Below are 17594 nucleotides of genomic sequence, written 5' to 3'. Positions count from 1 at the left end.
GCCGTTTGAACAACAACAATCATAAATAAAATAGCAATTTGGCATATTTAACCAAAATCAACAACAATCATCAACTGTCTTATGCCTCCTTAGGACCGTAACGAAGGTATACTCACAAGATATATGATCAAAATCATAAAAATAACTTGCAGGGAGCTTGCAGCCTTAGTGATAGTTGCGTCAACTTGTTACCCAAAATGAACGTCAATTCACTCAAAAAATACAAACAAATGAACTATTAAGGGTATTCAACGTTAAAACAAATATGAAGGTGCTTGATTGACATTTACCCATTACATAATAAATAAGTCAGTGATTTGGCTGGTCTTAGCTAGGCCAACTAGCTAGATAAAGAACAGAGAGCCAGCCCACACAGCGAGACCGTGGTGCCTTTGACTCAAATTGGATTTTTTTTTTTAATTGGGGGTCTCTGCAAAGATACTAAATAAAGAACTTAGAGTATATTTCGGATTTTGATCAGAAACTGCTTATTGGCCATGTAAGTGTAAACACAAGGGAATTTGAGTCTGGCTAGGTGTTGCTTTCAACACAGAAACAGACATAACGTTATGGCTAAAAACAAAGATAAACAAGGTAACGTTAAACATGAAGGTTTCACTACTATGTAGGCTACATATATAAGTTGTATATAATAAAGTGTATACATGCATACATACACATACGTACATAAAGTTACATGTAAATAGATCTATGAAGCTTATAAACAGTAAGGCAATTAGTGCCAATGATCCAGTAGATGGCGCCGATGTTCAATCAATGTTAGAGATACGCATTCTTCCAACAGTGCGCAGGTCACATAAGCTGATGAGATACTACAATTTAATTCATCGTATTATTTTTATACTGTCAGTAGGCTACTTTTAGAGCAAGTTGTATAATGGCTAAAGGTCCTGGAACATATATTGAATGAAGTGAAATACTTTTAAACCTATAGGCCAGTGGTTCCCAACCTGGGGTCCGGGCACCCCCAGGGGGGGCGGCAAAGATCACAAGGGGGGCGCGAGTCTTTATCTGGTTTGAGGTTGAGGTAAAAAAAAATGTTTTGCACATGTTAAACAAATTATAATACACTAGAATATATAATGTATACAAAAGTCTGTATGAAAACTATATATTTTGTTGTATCCTCAATTTTCCTGCCCCACGGCATCACTATTTTATGAATGAAACATGCCGGAGAAACAGTGCTGATAACTCCTCTGTATCAAAAAAGAAAGAGAGGCTCTATCTCGAGAGTTACCTCAACTTCGGTTTTGGGTGGGGGGGGGCTCAGCTTTTCTTAGACATGAGTAGGGGGGGCGCCAAGGAAAAAAGGTTGGGAACCACTGCTATAGGCTATAGTCTTCCTGTATATTGAACTTGAATTCACTCAATCAATTTATTTTTGGGGGGGAGGGGCACGTCTGGCGACGACGCTAGGTGTGGCGGCGTACTTATCAACTACGATGTACACTGGCGACGGTGTAGTCAATACACACGTTAGAGTCACACGACAGTCTCCTTCGGTAGGTTATCCGTGGCACTATCCACTCGCCATATGCTTTAGGTTTTAATGACACACACACACACACACACACACACACACACACACACACACAGAGTGAGTGGGATAGCGTCTGTCTGTACTGTCAATCATAACAGCTGTATTCTGGGAAGAGGGCAGAAACCCCTCCGTCCTCCAACCTGGCTAAGCATTTTTGCTCTGACAACAACAACGGAGCCGCAAGGTCTCAAGTTCTCTCCGAGACCCAACATGATCCCGCTGCTTCGTGCAAACACACACTTCGCCCAGGAAAACCCCCTTTGTTCTGAGCTCCGGGAAGTGTGAATACCTCGCAGTGAAAACATCCCTCTGACATGTCTAGGTGTTTTTAGTGGGTTGGTATCTTTGTGTGTGTGTGTGTGTGTGTGTGTGTGGAGGGATTCATTGTGAAAGAGCTCTTATCATTTTGTCTGCAAGCCTAATGTTGACACTGCAAATGTGGTTAGAAGCAAGTTAAATTGCTGAGAATGTAGTATGTAGTACAATTGAAAGTGTTTTGTGAAAAATTTATTTGCACTATCCAAAGTGCACACATGCAAAGACATATATTTTCATGTACAATGGAATCGGTGTGAAGGACTGACAAAAAGAAGTAAAGAAAGTGGAAGTGAAGCGGGAAGTTGAATGACAGACAAAGAAAGGGTGAGAGAAAGGACCCATTCTAGGGCTGCACAATATACCCTTTTTTTTTACACATCGCAAAAGGCTGCAACATATCGCAATTGACACTTTATTTAATTTCCTGTTTTCTGTCAGATGGTTTATAGATCTCGTTCAATCACGTTTCCGAGCGCACTTGAAGGCGAGGGAGTGAGGAAACAGTCAGCTGTTCCACAAACTCCCGGGCAGTTCAGAGCTTGTTTGGTGTTTTAAAACTTTCTCGTGGCAGAGATAGAGGCAGTGATGTTTCCTGTTTCCTGTAGGGGACTCTCACACCGCCTCAAAACACCGCCTCAAAACACACCCACAAGTCTGATCCAAGCTTACATGACTGGCCACTGCAGCGTGACGTGGGGTTGCGTTCCTCCAAAAGTTGATTCTGTCTCAAATTTTCGTAAATGCCACTGCAGGTTTTTTGCACATCCCCCTGTGCTACCACCCATTCAAAGTAAATGCAGAGACCTGCGTTAATGCTGCACCGTCTGACGGCCGATGCAGGCAGTGTGAATTCAGACAAAGGAGTGAGTTTTTGAAGAAAGGGCGTGTGTGGTTTGTTTACATGACGAGGTATTTTCTGCTCGCTCTCTTGGGCCTTCTTTGAGGGTGGTCCTTCTCGCTCCGTGCCATTTCATTTTCCTTCCATGTGACGTCTTTGGTGACCTAGAGAGCTGCTTTAGGTTTTAATCACACACACACACACACACACACACACACACACACACACACACACACACACACACACACACACACACACACAGGGTTAGTTTTCTGACCACCCCAGTAGAGGTAAAGTATTGCACAGGTTGCACAAAGCTCTGTGAAACAGCAAATGGAGCAGTAAAGAGCGCTTGGCTGTTCTCTGTGTATTATAAAAACAGGCATGGTGAAAGTGAACCAGGGTGTGTTTGAGTGACTGGCTGTTCAGTGGGGATGCTTTGAGGAATTGTTCTTCTTTTAAATAGAGACTGACAAATTGGTTGAAATGATTAATGATGCTTCCATCTAACCATGAAGTCAAGTTTCAAGATGTTCCCAAAGCGCTGTGAGGAGATGCTATGAGTTGTCTTATTGTTGCTGCTATTAGAGGCGATAGCGTTGGATGAATGTAGATGACTTAATGACACTTAAAGACTAAGCGTTATTTTTTTGTTAAAATAAGTGATATTGCTCTACATTCCAACAGCCATTGCTGAAATAGTGTTTAATCAGTAACACTGGCCTCCAAGTCCCTCTGCTCTGCAGTAAAACGGAAAATACATTTTCCGTTTCCACTCTATCCAATCGGGAGAGAGAGCGCTACACAGAGGTAGTACTCTGTGTTCTCGGCCCTGGCAGCAGAGCTACAGTGCGACTGACGATGGCGGAACAGGCAAAGCTAACGCTACCGATTATGTGAGGAATGTGTGAAAGCGGTTGTGTATCCAGCCTCAGAGAAGCTGTCTAATACCCAAACCCCTCCTGCTGCTATGATCATGAATTATTGTTGCATTGGAAACCTGCATAATGTCTTTGGGAGAATTCCTTATCGTAACAACGAGATACTCTGATAAAAAAAATATGGGATGAATCTCCATCATGTGCCAGCTACCTGTGGTCTCACCTGTTGTTGGTTAATGGGAGATGCTTGTGCGATAGGCACATTGAAATATGATCAGATCTGGTATTCCTTGGTATTATGTTTATAAGAAGATATAAGAGTCTGTTGCTTCATCCCAGATACCTGGCATTAAGTAGAAGAACATCTAGTACCTGGCAAAAAAAATGTATTGGTACATTGTAATCCCTAGCCTGAGTCCAACATGTGGGTGGAGGGCTGGTTAGTTTTAGACTACTGGCTCTGTAAGGAATCAACCTCAACTTATGAAAAAATATTAGAGCTGCACATCTGGGACAGTCTCATGTCACTCCTTATTCAGTGTCCGATTTGTTTGTTCTTTTAACTTTCTGTTACTGTTTTGGTGTGGAGTGCGGCAAGGAGAGCGTGATTTCCATGTACTCTGGATGGGGAAAAGGTCTTCTGGACCCACAGGCCGCTGCTCTGCAGCCTGGCATCAGCACACCGCTAATGTTAGCGTATGGTTCCGTCTTCATGAGTTCATCTGGAACTCCCAGACAGCAAGCATGTTCAGTTAGTCTGTTTCTCTCTGCTCTCGTTGTTTTTCACATAGAACTGGGCTGGTTTAATTTAACTGACATTATAGAGGTCCGCTAAAACAAGCGCTAAAGTTAGCTAATTTCCGTAGCTATCGTAGCTAACGTTAGGCTGCAACAGACAACGGCAGGGAGAAACCGACTGTATGGGAGCCCCAGGTTAAGTCGGGACAGCTGTGCTGTAGAGGTTAACGTTATGGTAAAGCAAAGGGCTGACTGCTGTTACAGAGATGATTTTTCTGTGCTGGTGGGGCCTTCTTCTTCTTCTCCAGCATTTAGCGACTAGAATACTAGAACACTTGCGTATACTGCCCCCATCAGGTCCGGTACCTACAGTACTGTAGAAAAACAAGTACCGTCATGTTTTCAGAATTTTGGTACCGACTTGGTACTGAAGTAACGGGTCTCGTAACATCCCTATTCTGGAATATTGACCAGCACGGATGTTGCAACCAGGACAGTGGAACACCTTCTTTATAATCTATCTTTTTAATAAACTATCTGTACACTTACAATGTTGTCAATGCTTCGGTTCACATTTAGGGACCCTCATTATGCAAACGTTATGGTGTGGTGATATTTCGAGCCTTTTTAGTGGTATTTAATTTGAGTGTCCCCATGCCCCAAATACTAGCATTGTAAGCTAACCAGTGGTCCACGGTAGCCTCGTCAAAGCTCCAAACTCATTCGATTAGCATGAAAACATGTCCCAGAGAGAGACAGAGTAGGTACACATCAGTTAATAACCCCTAGGTTCGTTTTGCGCCGGGACAGAATGAATGAATTAAAGAGTTTTTTTTTTTTTTTTTTTTTTTTAATATCCCACAACAATGACCATTTCTGCAACGTCCAATTCAACATCCAACGTCGAATAATTGTTTGGCAGAAAAATGACAGAATCGTAGTGAAACATTTTCCAGAGCCCATGGTGACGTCTTTCAATGTCTTTTTTTTTTTTTTTTTTTTTTTTTGTCCCAACAACTGTCCAGAACCCAAAGATCATCAATTTATTGTTATAAACTGTACATAAGATAAAGAAAGGCAGCAAATCCTGCCGCCTGAGAAGATGGTGCCAAAGAATATTTGGCCTTTTGCTTGAAAAAACTAATTTTCTGTTGAGCAAAGGGCCCTTTGCTGCATGTGGCAGTAGCTTGGCTTGGGAACCGTAGCACTGGAGCAGCTGGCCAGTTACCCTCCAGGGCACTGCAGAGGTGCCCTGGAGCAAGGCATCAAACCATGAGCTTAACCGAACCTGCGCTACTCCTTAATTTGCGAAAAGATGCATTTAAACCGGCAATTGCCTAGATGATTGTGTAGATTGACAAATATAAAATTGCTAGTAAAGAACATGGAGCTTCGTCAGCTTTTCCTGACTACTCAGAGGTTAAATAAATCAAAATAAACTCCACTTGCCCCCTTCAATCTGGAGTTTCATTCCAGCATGTCTTCACCTTCGATACCATCACATGTTGACAATAAGCTTGAGTTGCACTGAAACAGGCCAGGACCCTGAGCTTGCTTGTTATCTGGGTGCCTTTGCATTGCTGTGCAGAGCGTGGCGATGAACTCAATGTGATCCATATATCAGCCAGCTCTCAGGTAGGAGGATATGAAGGTGTGTAGACATACATACAGTCAAACACTGCACAAATATACTGTACCTCTAGGGCTGGGTACCCAATTCAATACTTTTTAGGCACCGACCGAATTGCCCCTAAAGTAGGGGTGTAAATCTTCACTGGTCTCAGGATTCGATTCCGATTATCCCATCAACAATTCCAATAGATTCAATATCCCAAAGCATCACGATGCTTCACCTCCTCAATACTATTAGTTATTGCTACAAATGGTTTTCATCCACAAATTCAAGCAGCAATCAGAGATGAGAGATAGATATATATATCACCTTTTTATTGTAATATACAATTTAAATCCTTGATTATTATTATTTTTAATTTAAGATTATTTTTTGGGGCATTTTCGGCATTTATTTTGACAAGACAGCTGAAGACATGAAAGGGGAGAGCGGGGGAATGACATGCAGCAAATGGCCACAGGTCTGAGTCGAACCCGGGGTGTCGAGGAGTACACCTCTATATATGCATGCTCTACCAACTGAGCTATCTGGGCGCCCAGCCACGATTATTTTTATGGCAATTAATCATGACAGCCCTACTTGTACCTTGCTGGACTTCATTGTAGCAGTTTTCCCATTAGCTTCCAGCAGTTCATGGGTTGTTGATTGCTGTAACAGATTTGATAAGTGTGTGAAATAATTATGGCGTCCCTGTATATTTATTGTGTGTGTGTGTTGCAGCGATGGAGGAGCTGGTGTGTGAGCTGCGTCTGTTCCTGGACCTGTTGGACCGGGAGTATCTGAGCGCCGGGGTTAGAGAGAAGAAGATGCACCTCTCCAACATCCTGCACAGAGTCCTCTCAGAGAAAGGTGAGATAACACGCCGCCATGCACCGTAACACATCAGAAACAGTTTGGAGAGACCCGGAGGTGATGATGACACGGTAAGAGACCTGACATAACTTGCGTGCAGGGATATTTTGGAAATGGTAAAATTTGATGGAATTTCATGAATATGGACACAGAGTTTGTACGTTGGGTCTCATCGGATTTTCTCTTAATTGGTGTATGTGATAACGCTGATGGAAATGTTATTTGTCGAATAAATAATGAATTGCGATTATGTTTTAGGTCATTTTACGGTTGCAACCCACCATAAAACAAAGAAGAAAAAGTTGTATTAATTTCCTCTTTTTTTGCAGACCTGAGGGTGTCAACAAAGACAGATATAAGTGGACGAAAGATTTTTTTTTTAAGACTTTTTAAATTTATTTCACGAGTGAAATGTAATATTTTAGATAGTAAAAATCGTTGTTGTCCTGCATTTACCTGCATCTGCATCATCATAGCAATATTTTGATAGCTCTGTTTTCTTATTATAGCTTGATATGTCGCTCTAGCCAACTCTAAATGTCAGTCAACACTGCTTAAATATGCCAAAATATCAACAATAATGTCTCCGTCAGTGGGCTTATTTGCTAGCTAACCTTAGGAAAAATCCAGCACATAGATGGTACCTTAGAGTAACGTTACGTGAAACAGGTGATTTAACGTCCCTGCTCATTTACATACAGTTTAACAACAAAACTAAATGCTGAGGGAACATTACTATGTTTGTTTTTTTATGTTGGTTTTGAGCAGTATGCCTATGCACCCCCACTAAGCTGGAAAAAGTTTTAAACAGTAAGTGAATACAGCATGTCAGGGGAATACAACAACAGTAGACTACAGCGGGGGGGGCAAAGGCAGAGGGACCGCAGGGTTAGCTAACGTTAGCTGTTCCCAGACAACAGAGTTGGTTTTGCCTTTTTTTTTGCTCACCAAACGCTGCTGCCATCTTTACTCGCACTGAGTTTTTAAATTCCAGCGGATGATATGCACACGACTTGCCTCCCTGACTGGCTTCAGGAGGGGCGGATGTGCACGTGCGGATATGCGCATGCGCGTGTCATTCAGAACACATGACAAAATAAGAGTGTTCTTGCAAAACAGAACATGGCAAAATAATTGTTTTTTCTCGATTATACTATTTTGGTGATCGTTGGGAGCCAAAATCTAAATTGAAATTGAAATTCAATTAATTGCACAGCCCTAGTATATCGCCGCTTCTCATCTCTGACCTAACCTAAATGCTCTACAACCAGCCTAAATACGTTGGCCACCCCAGACATCAGCGTCGGGATCATAATTATTTTGCTGCGGGATCATAATCTATTTTGCTCGGTTCTGCTGTGTTTGTCACGGCTGTCTAACGCTGCTTACCGCTGCAAACTTTCTACACCATCAACCCATCAGACGACACCTGCTACTGAAGTACAGTGACCTGGCTATCATCATCATCATCATCATCATCATCAGCCACATAAGCACTATTAATTACAACTTGTGCAATATAAATCATTTGTAGGTAGAGGCAAACTTTGTTCGCAAATGTTCGCTTGAATGTTGTCTGATTCAATGTGAAAATTAATCGAAACACCTTTATTACCTTTATTCACATTAATGTTTTTAGCGAACTTCAGATAATTTGATTGACAAGTGGATGGAAACATAGTGTAAAGATCAAAATGAAATGATTTCTACAGGGATAGGTGCAGCACAGATTAGAACAGAACAAGTACAGAGTACTGAGAACAGCAAATTAGTGAAGATGTGAATGACCCCCTGAATGTTGCAAAGTGTTAAGCTATGCATTAAAACAAATGTGTTAACATGTGTTATACTTGCAATGCAATGATCTGATACACAGTACCAACATGATGCCAGTGATCTTGTTTTTCAAAATGCAGAACCGTAAACCAGGTCTCATCAACATGTGATGTAATGTACATTTTTATGTTGACAGAAAAACATCTTCCTGATGATGAAGAGGTCACTACTTTTAACTACTGAAATCTAAAATACGCAATATCAAAGTTCCTCCTCCTCATACCCACTGTATATGCATAATTAAAAACGTTCTCTCATGTTCTAAAAATACTTGCTCCTCTCTCCCAGAGCCTTCATTCAAGTCAGAGATACACAGTGGTCTGCCGGCCCCGCCTCAGATGCCCCTGCCCGAGATACCTCACCCCTGGCTGGTAAGACTTCCTCCCCTGACCCCATGACCTTAAAGGGCCTCCTACAGAAGCGGAGGAGTTACCTGGCAAACATTTGTCCTACATGGAACACCATAATCCTTCAGGCTCAGTTGTGTGTGTGTGTGTGTGTGTGTGTGTGTGTGTGTGTGTGTGTGTGTGTGTGTTGATCATTAATAATTCATTCAGAGTCATCCAGCTCTGTTTTTCACTCTCACAGTCTGTCTGCATGCAGCTGCTCCTTCACTGTATTTATCTGCCTCTATCTGTACAGACACTTTGCCTGCAGTTCACCATCATGAGGGGTCAGGTCACATATTCATCAACACGGATACACTGAGATATCACAAAAACAATCCATCTAACTTAGCTCAGTTTCAAGCAATTATAGAATTATGTCAGAGCAGATGCCTCTGATGGAAAGCAGTTGGCTGTGATGGCTCCCAAAGCCTTCTCACCATAATAATAAGCCTCAACACCTTGTTCTACATCCTCTCTCACACACACGCAAACACACACTGAGGCACAAGGCCTTACAGTGCAGTTTATAATTAGAAGCAGTCCACAGCCTCCTCCGGTGACCCCAGTGTGTGTCTGGAAATCACAGCCGAGGTTTTCCCGGAAAACTAGACGAGAGAGGAGTGAGGAGGAGTGATGTCCCTCTACTTTTTGTTCTTGTTATTGTAGCAACCTTTGTAGTCTTTGTAGTAATTTTTCCATCCTGCAATCAAAACAACTGTTGAAAAGTGAAAAGTAAAATGCTTCATAAACAGCTCACACAACCACAACACAAATGATGGATTTTCAAAACCTCCTTGAGAAAGTTGTTGTTATAAGCCTTAACCCTATCCCTCGCCTAAAATACCATACCCAAAATGAATCCGCAATAGTTGCTTTGATAGGTAAGATGCTAAGGAATATGAATACATTGTAATATTGTTTATATTACCATTCCAGGGTAAATAGAGATGCAATGAAGTAAAAAATAAGTATAACATCTTAATTTCAAAGGTAATATCCCCATCATACTAAAGATCTAGTGGACAGTGATACAACTGAATGTCTTTCCCTACTGCAACTCTAACTGTATATTTGATTTTAATTTATAAAGATATAATCAGGCAATCTCCATGTTTAGCCCATGCTTACTGTTTACATGTTGACTGTTTACTGGGAGTTTTACTTCAATGCACTATTTATTTCCATAAAGCCATGTTACAGATAGCATGGCCTGCATGGCTGAAACAGATTCCTCTGAATCTGAAAGTGTTTCAGTAGAGAGGTAGTGAGAGGTTTCAGTGTTTCCCACAGATTACAAAGCAATTTGTGGCGGGGAGTAACTTATTTTTGTAACAATCAACTATCAAAAACTGAGGACATGCTGTTGGATGCTGTCCTCCTTTCCTACTTTAATGCCTAACAAATCTATCTCTTTCTCTCCCTGACCCTGTCTTTCACTGGTTGAAGCCTGAAAATATTGTAAACAAATTAATAACATAACTAATTTCACTGGTCGGACTGTTCAGCTCTGTTTCAGACTGATAACTCCGGTTCAGGCTGGTCCTCAGCCTCAATCCGTGCCTTTTTCAGTCGCAGAAAATACTTTTCAATACTCTTCTGGATTGAAGCAGCAAACATTCAGTGTAAGAGTAAAAAATGACATAACATTATTTATAATAAGTTTATTTGATTCATAGCTGCTATATAGTGTTTTGACCTCGACAACCCAACTGCATTTTACTGCCAATTTGCGACTAGTTAACTTTCTAAAGCGGGCGCAATGGTTTGTTTGCTAAGAGTTGGGTCGGTGATTGTGAATGTGTGATTGTGTAAAGGTGTTCACGAGATAGATACCAACCTTTCGTGAACTTGTGAATTTCGCCAGCCGTTGTCTCTCCTTTATGGAGACAGACGCTGTGTGCACAGTGGGCTCGATGGTGTTTTAAGCCCCCAACGTTACCTTACAGGCAGTTAACCGTCACCTAAAACCTTATACCTGCCTTAAACATAACCATTGCCGCGCTGCCCGGAAGGCAACGTTGGGGGCTAAAAACACCAAACGCCTAACAGTGGGAGGGGCTGTGTGTGTTTGTGTGTGTGTATGTGAGCGAGACACAAGTGACAGAGAGACGGAGGAGAGCAGAGAAAAGAAATGCAGAAGAACGTGTTTTTAAAAAAAATAAATTAATAACCTAAACGCAATGTGCGGCGGCGGGTGTTGATTGAGGCGCCCCACCACCAATAGTCTGTGTGGGAAAAACTGGGTTTTCAGTAGTGTGTGTGAGAGTTTTTCAGTAGGTGTGTGTGTGTGTGTGTGTGTGTGTGTGTGTGTGTGTGTGTGTGTGAGAGAGAGGTTTTCACTAGTAGTGTGTGTTGTGAATAATGTCCCTGATGGCCCCTCATAAGGTGGGCTTGGATCCACTGACCTGCTTAATATATTAACTGTGATATGAACTGTTTGCAGTTAAATATATTAACTGTCGATGCATTTGCTATCTATTCACAAATCGTCATCCAAATCCACTTAAATCATCCACCTGCCACGCACCCGAGTGGTGTCTTGTGCGAGTATAAACAAAGCACCAGCATGGACATTTTACTCCACTCTACCAGTTCCTGTCCATGCACACAGTAGAGCTGTCGATCTTCCTCTATAATACCATTCATAATACCATTTCTTTTTTTATATATATTCAAATATTTAATGCTATTGTTGCTGTTATTACTATGTACTACACTACTTAGGCTTATGCATTGTCAATGCCACTATAAGCATGTGGTTGTTGGTTACACGTTCTGTCCACTAGAGGGGCTTCCAACATCAGCCTGGCATTGAAGCGGACCTACGTTATAGCGCATTGCACGCAACTTTGTTTACATTAATTTTCCACCACGAGTAGCTGATTGGTCAGGGGATAGGACCTGAACAAATCAGGTTACGTTACATTGCGTAAGCATGGACGCCTGGCCAATAGTAGTGTGTGAATGCTATTGAAGGGCGGGCCTTTCCTAGAAGTTGCGTGGGTTCCGTAATAGCGACATAGCAAAATCATCAGAGAACTCTGTAATGAAACATTATCTAACAAGTGTAGTGAAGCGTCTCTGTTGTAAAGGCTAACGGTGCTCGGATAGCTCAATGACCTGTTAGAAAGCACAGCCGAGACGATTTGTCATAAACTAAGTAACAATAGATGCATGCCACGATGCTAACATAATTAATAACTAAGCCACCAGTGCTGTCACTGCTATTTTAGTGATTTATAAGCAACCTGTTTCTTGCAGATTGTCTCATTACTGAGAATACAGCTGTTAGAAGGTAATATATGAAGTTGAAAACTAACGGACAGCTGTAGGGCAGCTAACATTAACTATAGCTGTCTCCATGAAGCTCCGAGCTAAGCTAACGTTACTATAACTCGCGACGCAGTTAGGAAACAAGAATGAGCTAACTATTGATACATCACAGGGCTCGACATTAAGGCTTGTCCGCTTGTCCGGGACAAGTGGATTTTTTGTAGGGCAAGTGGAAGAGAAATTTACTTGCCCCACTGGACAAGTTAAAACTAAAACAGAATAAAATGCCATGTTGGTTCACGTTATGTGCCACTCATTACGTCTATGTTACCGATTTGAAACGATACATTTTTTCCCCCGCAATCCCGGGCAGCGGACCCAGCGGTAGTCGGTCAGCGGGCCGCTAACGTTAGACCCAGCCCGCTGTTCAGCTCGTTCTCTGGAAGCGATGCAGCATGAAAGCACGGCGAACCTGCCGGTGTTAGTTAGCTAACGTTAGCTTGCTAACTCCGCCTTAACGTTACCTCCTCGCCACATCGTTGACAGAAAACGAGAGACCCGGTGCTAATACGGCACCGGTGCCTTAACGACCGTTATCTACCGGACCGAATTGCAACGCAGATTTCGGTGCCACTGAAATGCCTGCGCTTCTCTCTGATGCTCCGAAAACGGACGAGGGAACCTAAACATCGCCGCATGTCACGCTACACTTGGCAGCAGGTAATGTTAACCTACGGTTAACTAGCAGCTTGAGTAAACATGGTTAAAATGCTGACAGCTAAACGGTGTAAAAGTGTGTCTATCTGTATTTCACTGGAGAGGAACGTATGACGTTGTAGTTGCTGTTGTCAGAAAAACACAGATGTTGCGTTCACTTGAAATTGGCCTCGCCATACTCGTGCTGCATTAAAATTTGTTGTAAAATACCCTTTTCCAATCCAGTGGTCGTTTTTGCCGTTCTGTAATGTCGTTTTTTTGTGCTCCTTTTTGAAACAAATAAATAACATGCTGATTAAATATCAGGTAATAATCAACTGTAAAGTCGCTACAGCTTTTAAAGGATCTCTAAATCAGCCTCTGCTGGGTAGAAATTAGTGAAATTGTATAAAAAAAATAGTTTAACACCAACATTTAGTGGCAAAATCCATTGTTATGTCTACAAAATTATTTTAGATATAGTATAACTTCAAGTTTAAGTCACCACTACGTGTGGTCAAAATATTGACTTAGTATCTCAGAATATAAACTAAGAATCTCAAAGTATTGAGAAAATGGAAAATATTGCTTTAGAATCTCAATATATTGACTTAGTATCTCAATATATTGACTTATCTCAAAATACTGACTTAGTATCTCAATATATTGACTTATCCCAAAATATTGACTTAGTATCTCAATATACTGACTTAGTAACTCAGAATATTGACTAAGAATCTCAAACCAATGTGAACATTTAAAATATTGACTTACAATCTCAATAAATTGACTCAACATCTCAAAGTATCGACTTAGTATCTCAATATATTGACTTAGTAACTTAGAATATTGACTAGGAATCTGAAAGTAATGACAAACCTTTAAAATACTGACTTAGAATCTCAATATATTAACTTCTGCACACTGGCGTGCAACATATTACTTTGTACTATGGAGTCTGGAGATCCTTTTTTCTTGTTGAATGGGAAATCTATTGTTGGGACACGTTTGTTTCTACTGTTTCAACTGAATTTTATTAATGCTGATAGTGTTTGGATGCTTTCAACGGTTTGCCTTATTATATTATATGCATGCATTAGCAAAACAATTTTTTTTTATAAAATGATGACTCTTTACCCGGACAAGTGACTTTTGTGCATGGACAAGTGAAACGTAAATGTACTTGTCAAAAGTTAATGTCAAGCCCTGCATAACCACTTTGGCTCGTTGATTTCAAAGTCATGTAAAACTATTTCCTGTCCTCCTTCCGATTTCCAGCCGCAGCCTGTCACTCCCCCCTGTACAAACGTTACTCGGTACGTAACATTAGCTCACAATGCCATGTGTTTCTCACTCCTGTAACTTATTGTTCATCATGACATGAGAAGAGGGAGATTAGCTAATGTTAGCCAACATATTTATTTTATTTTACTATTCAAATTATATTCGACTTTCGGTATTGACAGAGGGAACAAATCTGAACATTTAGCTTCTGAAATAATCAATTAAGCCTGTTGTTTCTCGCCCATCAATGTGCACAGCGTTTCTCTTAATGGGGACAACCTTGTCAGACGAAAAATGAAGCTGGGAAAAAAACTGCAATCAGGAGGATGTGGTCATAATTTTATAATCCGCGTGCTGCTGCCGCCTTTACATTCGGCCCACTCACAGAAATCTCACGGATTTATGACTGCTGCCGAGTCTGAGATTACTTGGCAAAAGTTGCAGTCATAGTGACGACAAGGCTAAGCTAACTGGCTGCTGGTATTTGCTTCCTATTTAGTGGTAAGATGAGTGATATCAACCTTATCACCTAACTCTCGACAAGAAAGCAAATCACCGTCTTTCCCAAAAGGTAAACTATTTTCTAAATGGTTAATTCTGATCAGTTAACTAACTAACTGTTAGTTTAAATCAGGGGTTAAATAGTTTTCCTCAACCTAGGGCTTGTGTTTGTGGTCCATCACCTAATCATTTCCAATGATAACCTTTTACTCACCAAGTTACTGACTGAGTTAGTGACTGAGCAATAAAGTACAATTATCATAAATACACTTGGATGGAGACCCAGTTACTGTCTTATTTTCTTCCAGCTCTTTGTCTCTCTGCTCTGAAATTATCATTCAAGACATTTCCACACTGAACTCTGGATAAGCTGTCAAGGCTGCTCCCTCTCTCCACTCCTTTTAAGTTGTATAAATTTCAGCCTGCGGGAACGGACAAAAAGATAGATTGGTAAAAGGAAAAGAGAGGGGAGGAAACTTAAAAAAGGGAAATGGTAAACGGGGTAGGGAGTTGAAGAAACAAAAAAAAAAAAGATTAAGTGCAGATGAAACGCTCAAACCCAGTCAGCTTTTAACGCGTCAGATGCAGTTAGTTAGCAGAATGGATGTTTTATAAAGCAGGAGTTGCTGTACATTGAGTAAAGAGAGATCTGTTGGAAGAAGGAGAGAGGAGGAAGAGACTGCATTGGCCACGGTCTGTCTGTGACCTTTCAAGGCTCAGTGCCGAGCCAAACCAACACTCTGCGGCTACATCAATGCTCTCCAACCCCAAATTCTGTGGCAGCCATTTTGATTACTCACTGTTATATAAGGAATAATTAGTAGTAGTCTTGTGGATTTATAATGCTTTTGTAAATGTTTAGGATTGTGACAGTGTTATTGCACTAATCGTAAATTACTCAAACATAAAATGAAATGGATGAATGGATGTTTGCATTTGCAATGTTCTGCTTGTGTATTAAACACAAAAGAGGATAGTATTCAAATTATAGGGACCTCCATGATGGGTTTACTCAATGGGCAATTGTTGTGCAGTTAGTCACACACACCCCTTTACCTTGTGCCAAGCTCTTAAAGACCTCATATTATGCTCATTTTTAGTTTCATAATTGTATTTAGAGGTTGAACCAGAATAGGTTTACATGGTTTAATTTTCAAAAAACACCATATTTTTGTTGTACTGCACATTGCTGTAGCTCCTCTTTTCACCCTGTTTGTTGAGCTCTCTGTTTTAGCTACAGAGTGAGGCATCTCACTTCTGTTTCATCTCTGTTGGGAGTCGCACATGTGCAGTACCTAGGTATGGACTACTAGCCAGTCAGAAGCAGAGTAGGGTGGGCCCTGACAAGCAAGCTAGTGCGATCCAAAACAATCCCGCTTCAGCTGGTAACCATGGCTACGGCTCAGCTGTACATGTTGGAACCAGAGTCTGATCCCGAAACACAGGCAGAACAACCGAACCAGCTTCACAACCTAGATTGGAGCAAGACGTTTCAGAGTGGGAAGTTACTAAGTTTTAATTCTGCACCTACATCTGTTTGAATGTAATATTTAAAACTTTTAGCTCTGGTAAAAGACATCCTTTCATTCGGTTTTTCAGTCACATGCTTGCACATTCTCCTGTAAAGCTCTTGATAATCAATTATTAAATTGTTATTGATTCAGTTCCGGTAAATCAACTGACAAAAGCAGAGTTTTAGCACTAACAAAATGACTTACTTTTCAAGTAATTTGAAGAAAAAAATCTCATATTTGGGCCGTATGATAGTAAAATATTGATGGATTTCAACTGATAATGATGGAGATCCTCCATACATCAGTACAAATAGCCAGTGTGTGAGTGTGCAAGAGTTTTTAAATGACCAAGACTGGTGGCTTTGCTCACACACACACACACACACACACACACACACACACACACACACACACACACACACACACACACACACACACACACACACACACACACACACACACACACACACACACACACACACACTGTATATGCTCCCAGAGAAGCAGGATCTTTACAAGTCAGTTTGATCCTCTCCACACCCCTCACCCCATAAATCACTTCAGTGATCTGAGGAAGAGGATCACTGCACCGTTTTACAATGTGTTATATGACAGGCTTGAACACATACACACATGTATTTAAGCACACAAAAAACAAGGTCTGGCTCTAATTACATCATAATCACCACTAAGTGGGACAAAATCCCACTGAACTCCTGCAGGACTAGAATAATCCCTTTCTCTCTTTCTGTCTCTTTTCATATCCAAGATTTATGCTACACTAATATTGCTCTTTCATCTTTGGCATGAAATACATTCCTGTCATCAACAAGTTTACTGCCTCAGCCACATGAACCGTTTCCATACAGCTGTCAAGTAGTTTGAACATAAGTCCTGACAAATAAACTGTAAATTATTCCATTAAGCTTTATTAAAGCAAACAAATGGACGTCCAGATGGAGAATGGAGCTGCCTCACTGCATCACCCAGTAAAACCGAAAGCATTTTGCAAAGATTGATTAGTCAATGGAAAATTGTTGATTGTTAGACTGCAATCTACTTTTCTTTAGTTTTCATGCTGTCACAAGATGAAAACAAGTAAATGAACATTGTAAGATGTTTAAATACACCAGCTAATGACCATGCGCATTTAATTGGTGTCTCGCTCATGAGAGTAGTGACATTATACACACACACACACACACACACACAAAACACACAAACACAAACATCCCATTTCGGGGAATCAGTTTTTGTAATTTTCCGACATATCCAGT

At 41.0% G+C, this 17594-nt stretch overlaps 1 protein-coding gene across 2 annotated transcripts in view; it reads left to right on the top strand.

The window, feature by feature from the left end:
- The window catches only part of afap1 (actin filament associated protein 1), an 89370-nt gene that overhangs the window by 20622 nt on the left and 51154 nt on the right, over positions 1 to 17594 (top strand). For both annotated transcript variants that reach the window (XM_028564071.1, XM_028564070.1), the window contains exons 2-3: positions 6693 to 6821; positions 8949 to 9031. In XM_028564071.1, coding sequence (XP_028419872.1) covers positions 6693 to 6821; positions 8949 to 9031 — 212 coding nt within the window. The remainder of the gene's footprint in view (positions 1 to 6692; positions 6822 to 8948; positions 9032 to 17594) is intronic.

The sequence above is a fragment of the Perca flavescens genome, chromosome 19 (genome assembly GCF_004354835.1).
Source record: "Perca flavescens isolate YP-PL-M2 chromosome 19, PFLA_1.0, whole genome shotgun sequence".
In the NCBI taxonomy this organism is placed as follows: domain Eukaryota; kingdom Metazoa; phylum Chordata; class Actinopteri; order Perciformes; family Percidae; genus Perca; species Perca flavescens.
The sequence above is the reverse complement of the archived record's forward strand: the minus strand, read 5'-3'. Positions and strand labels throughout refer to the sequence as shown.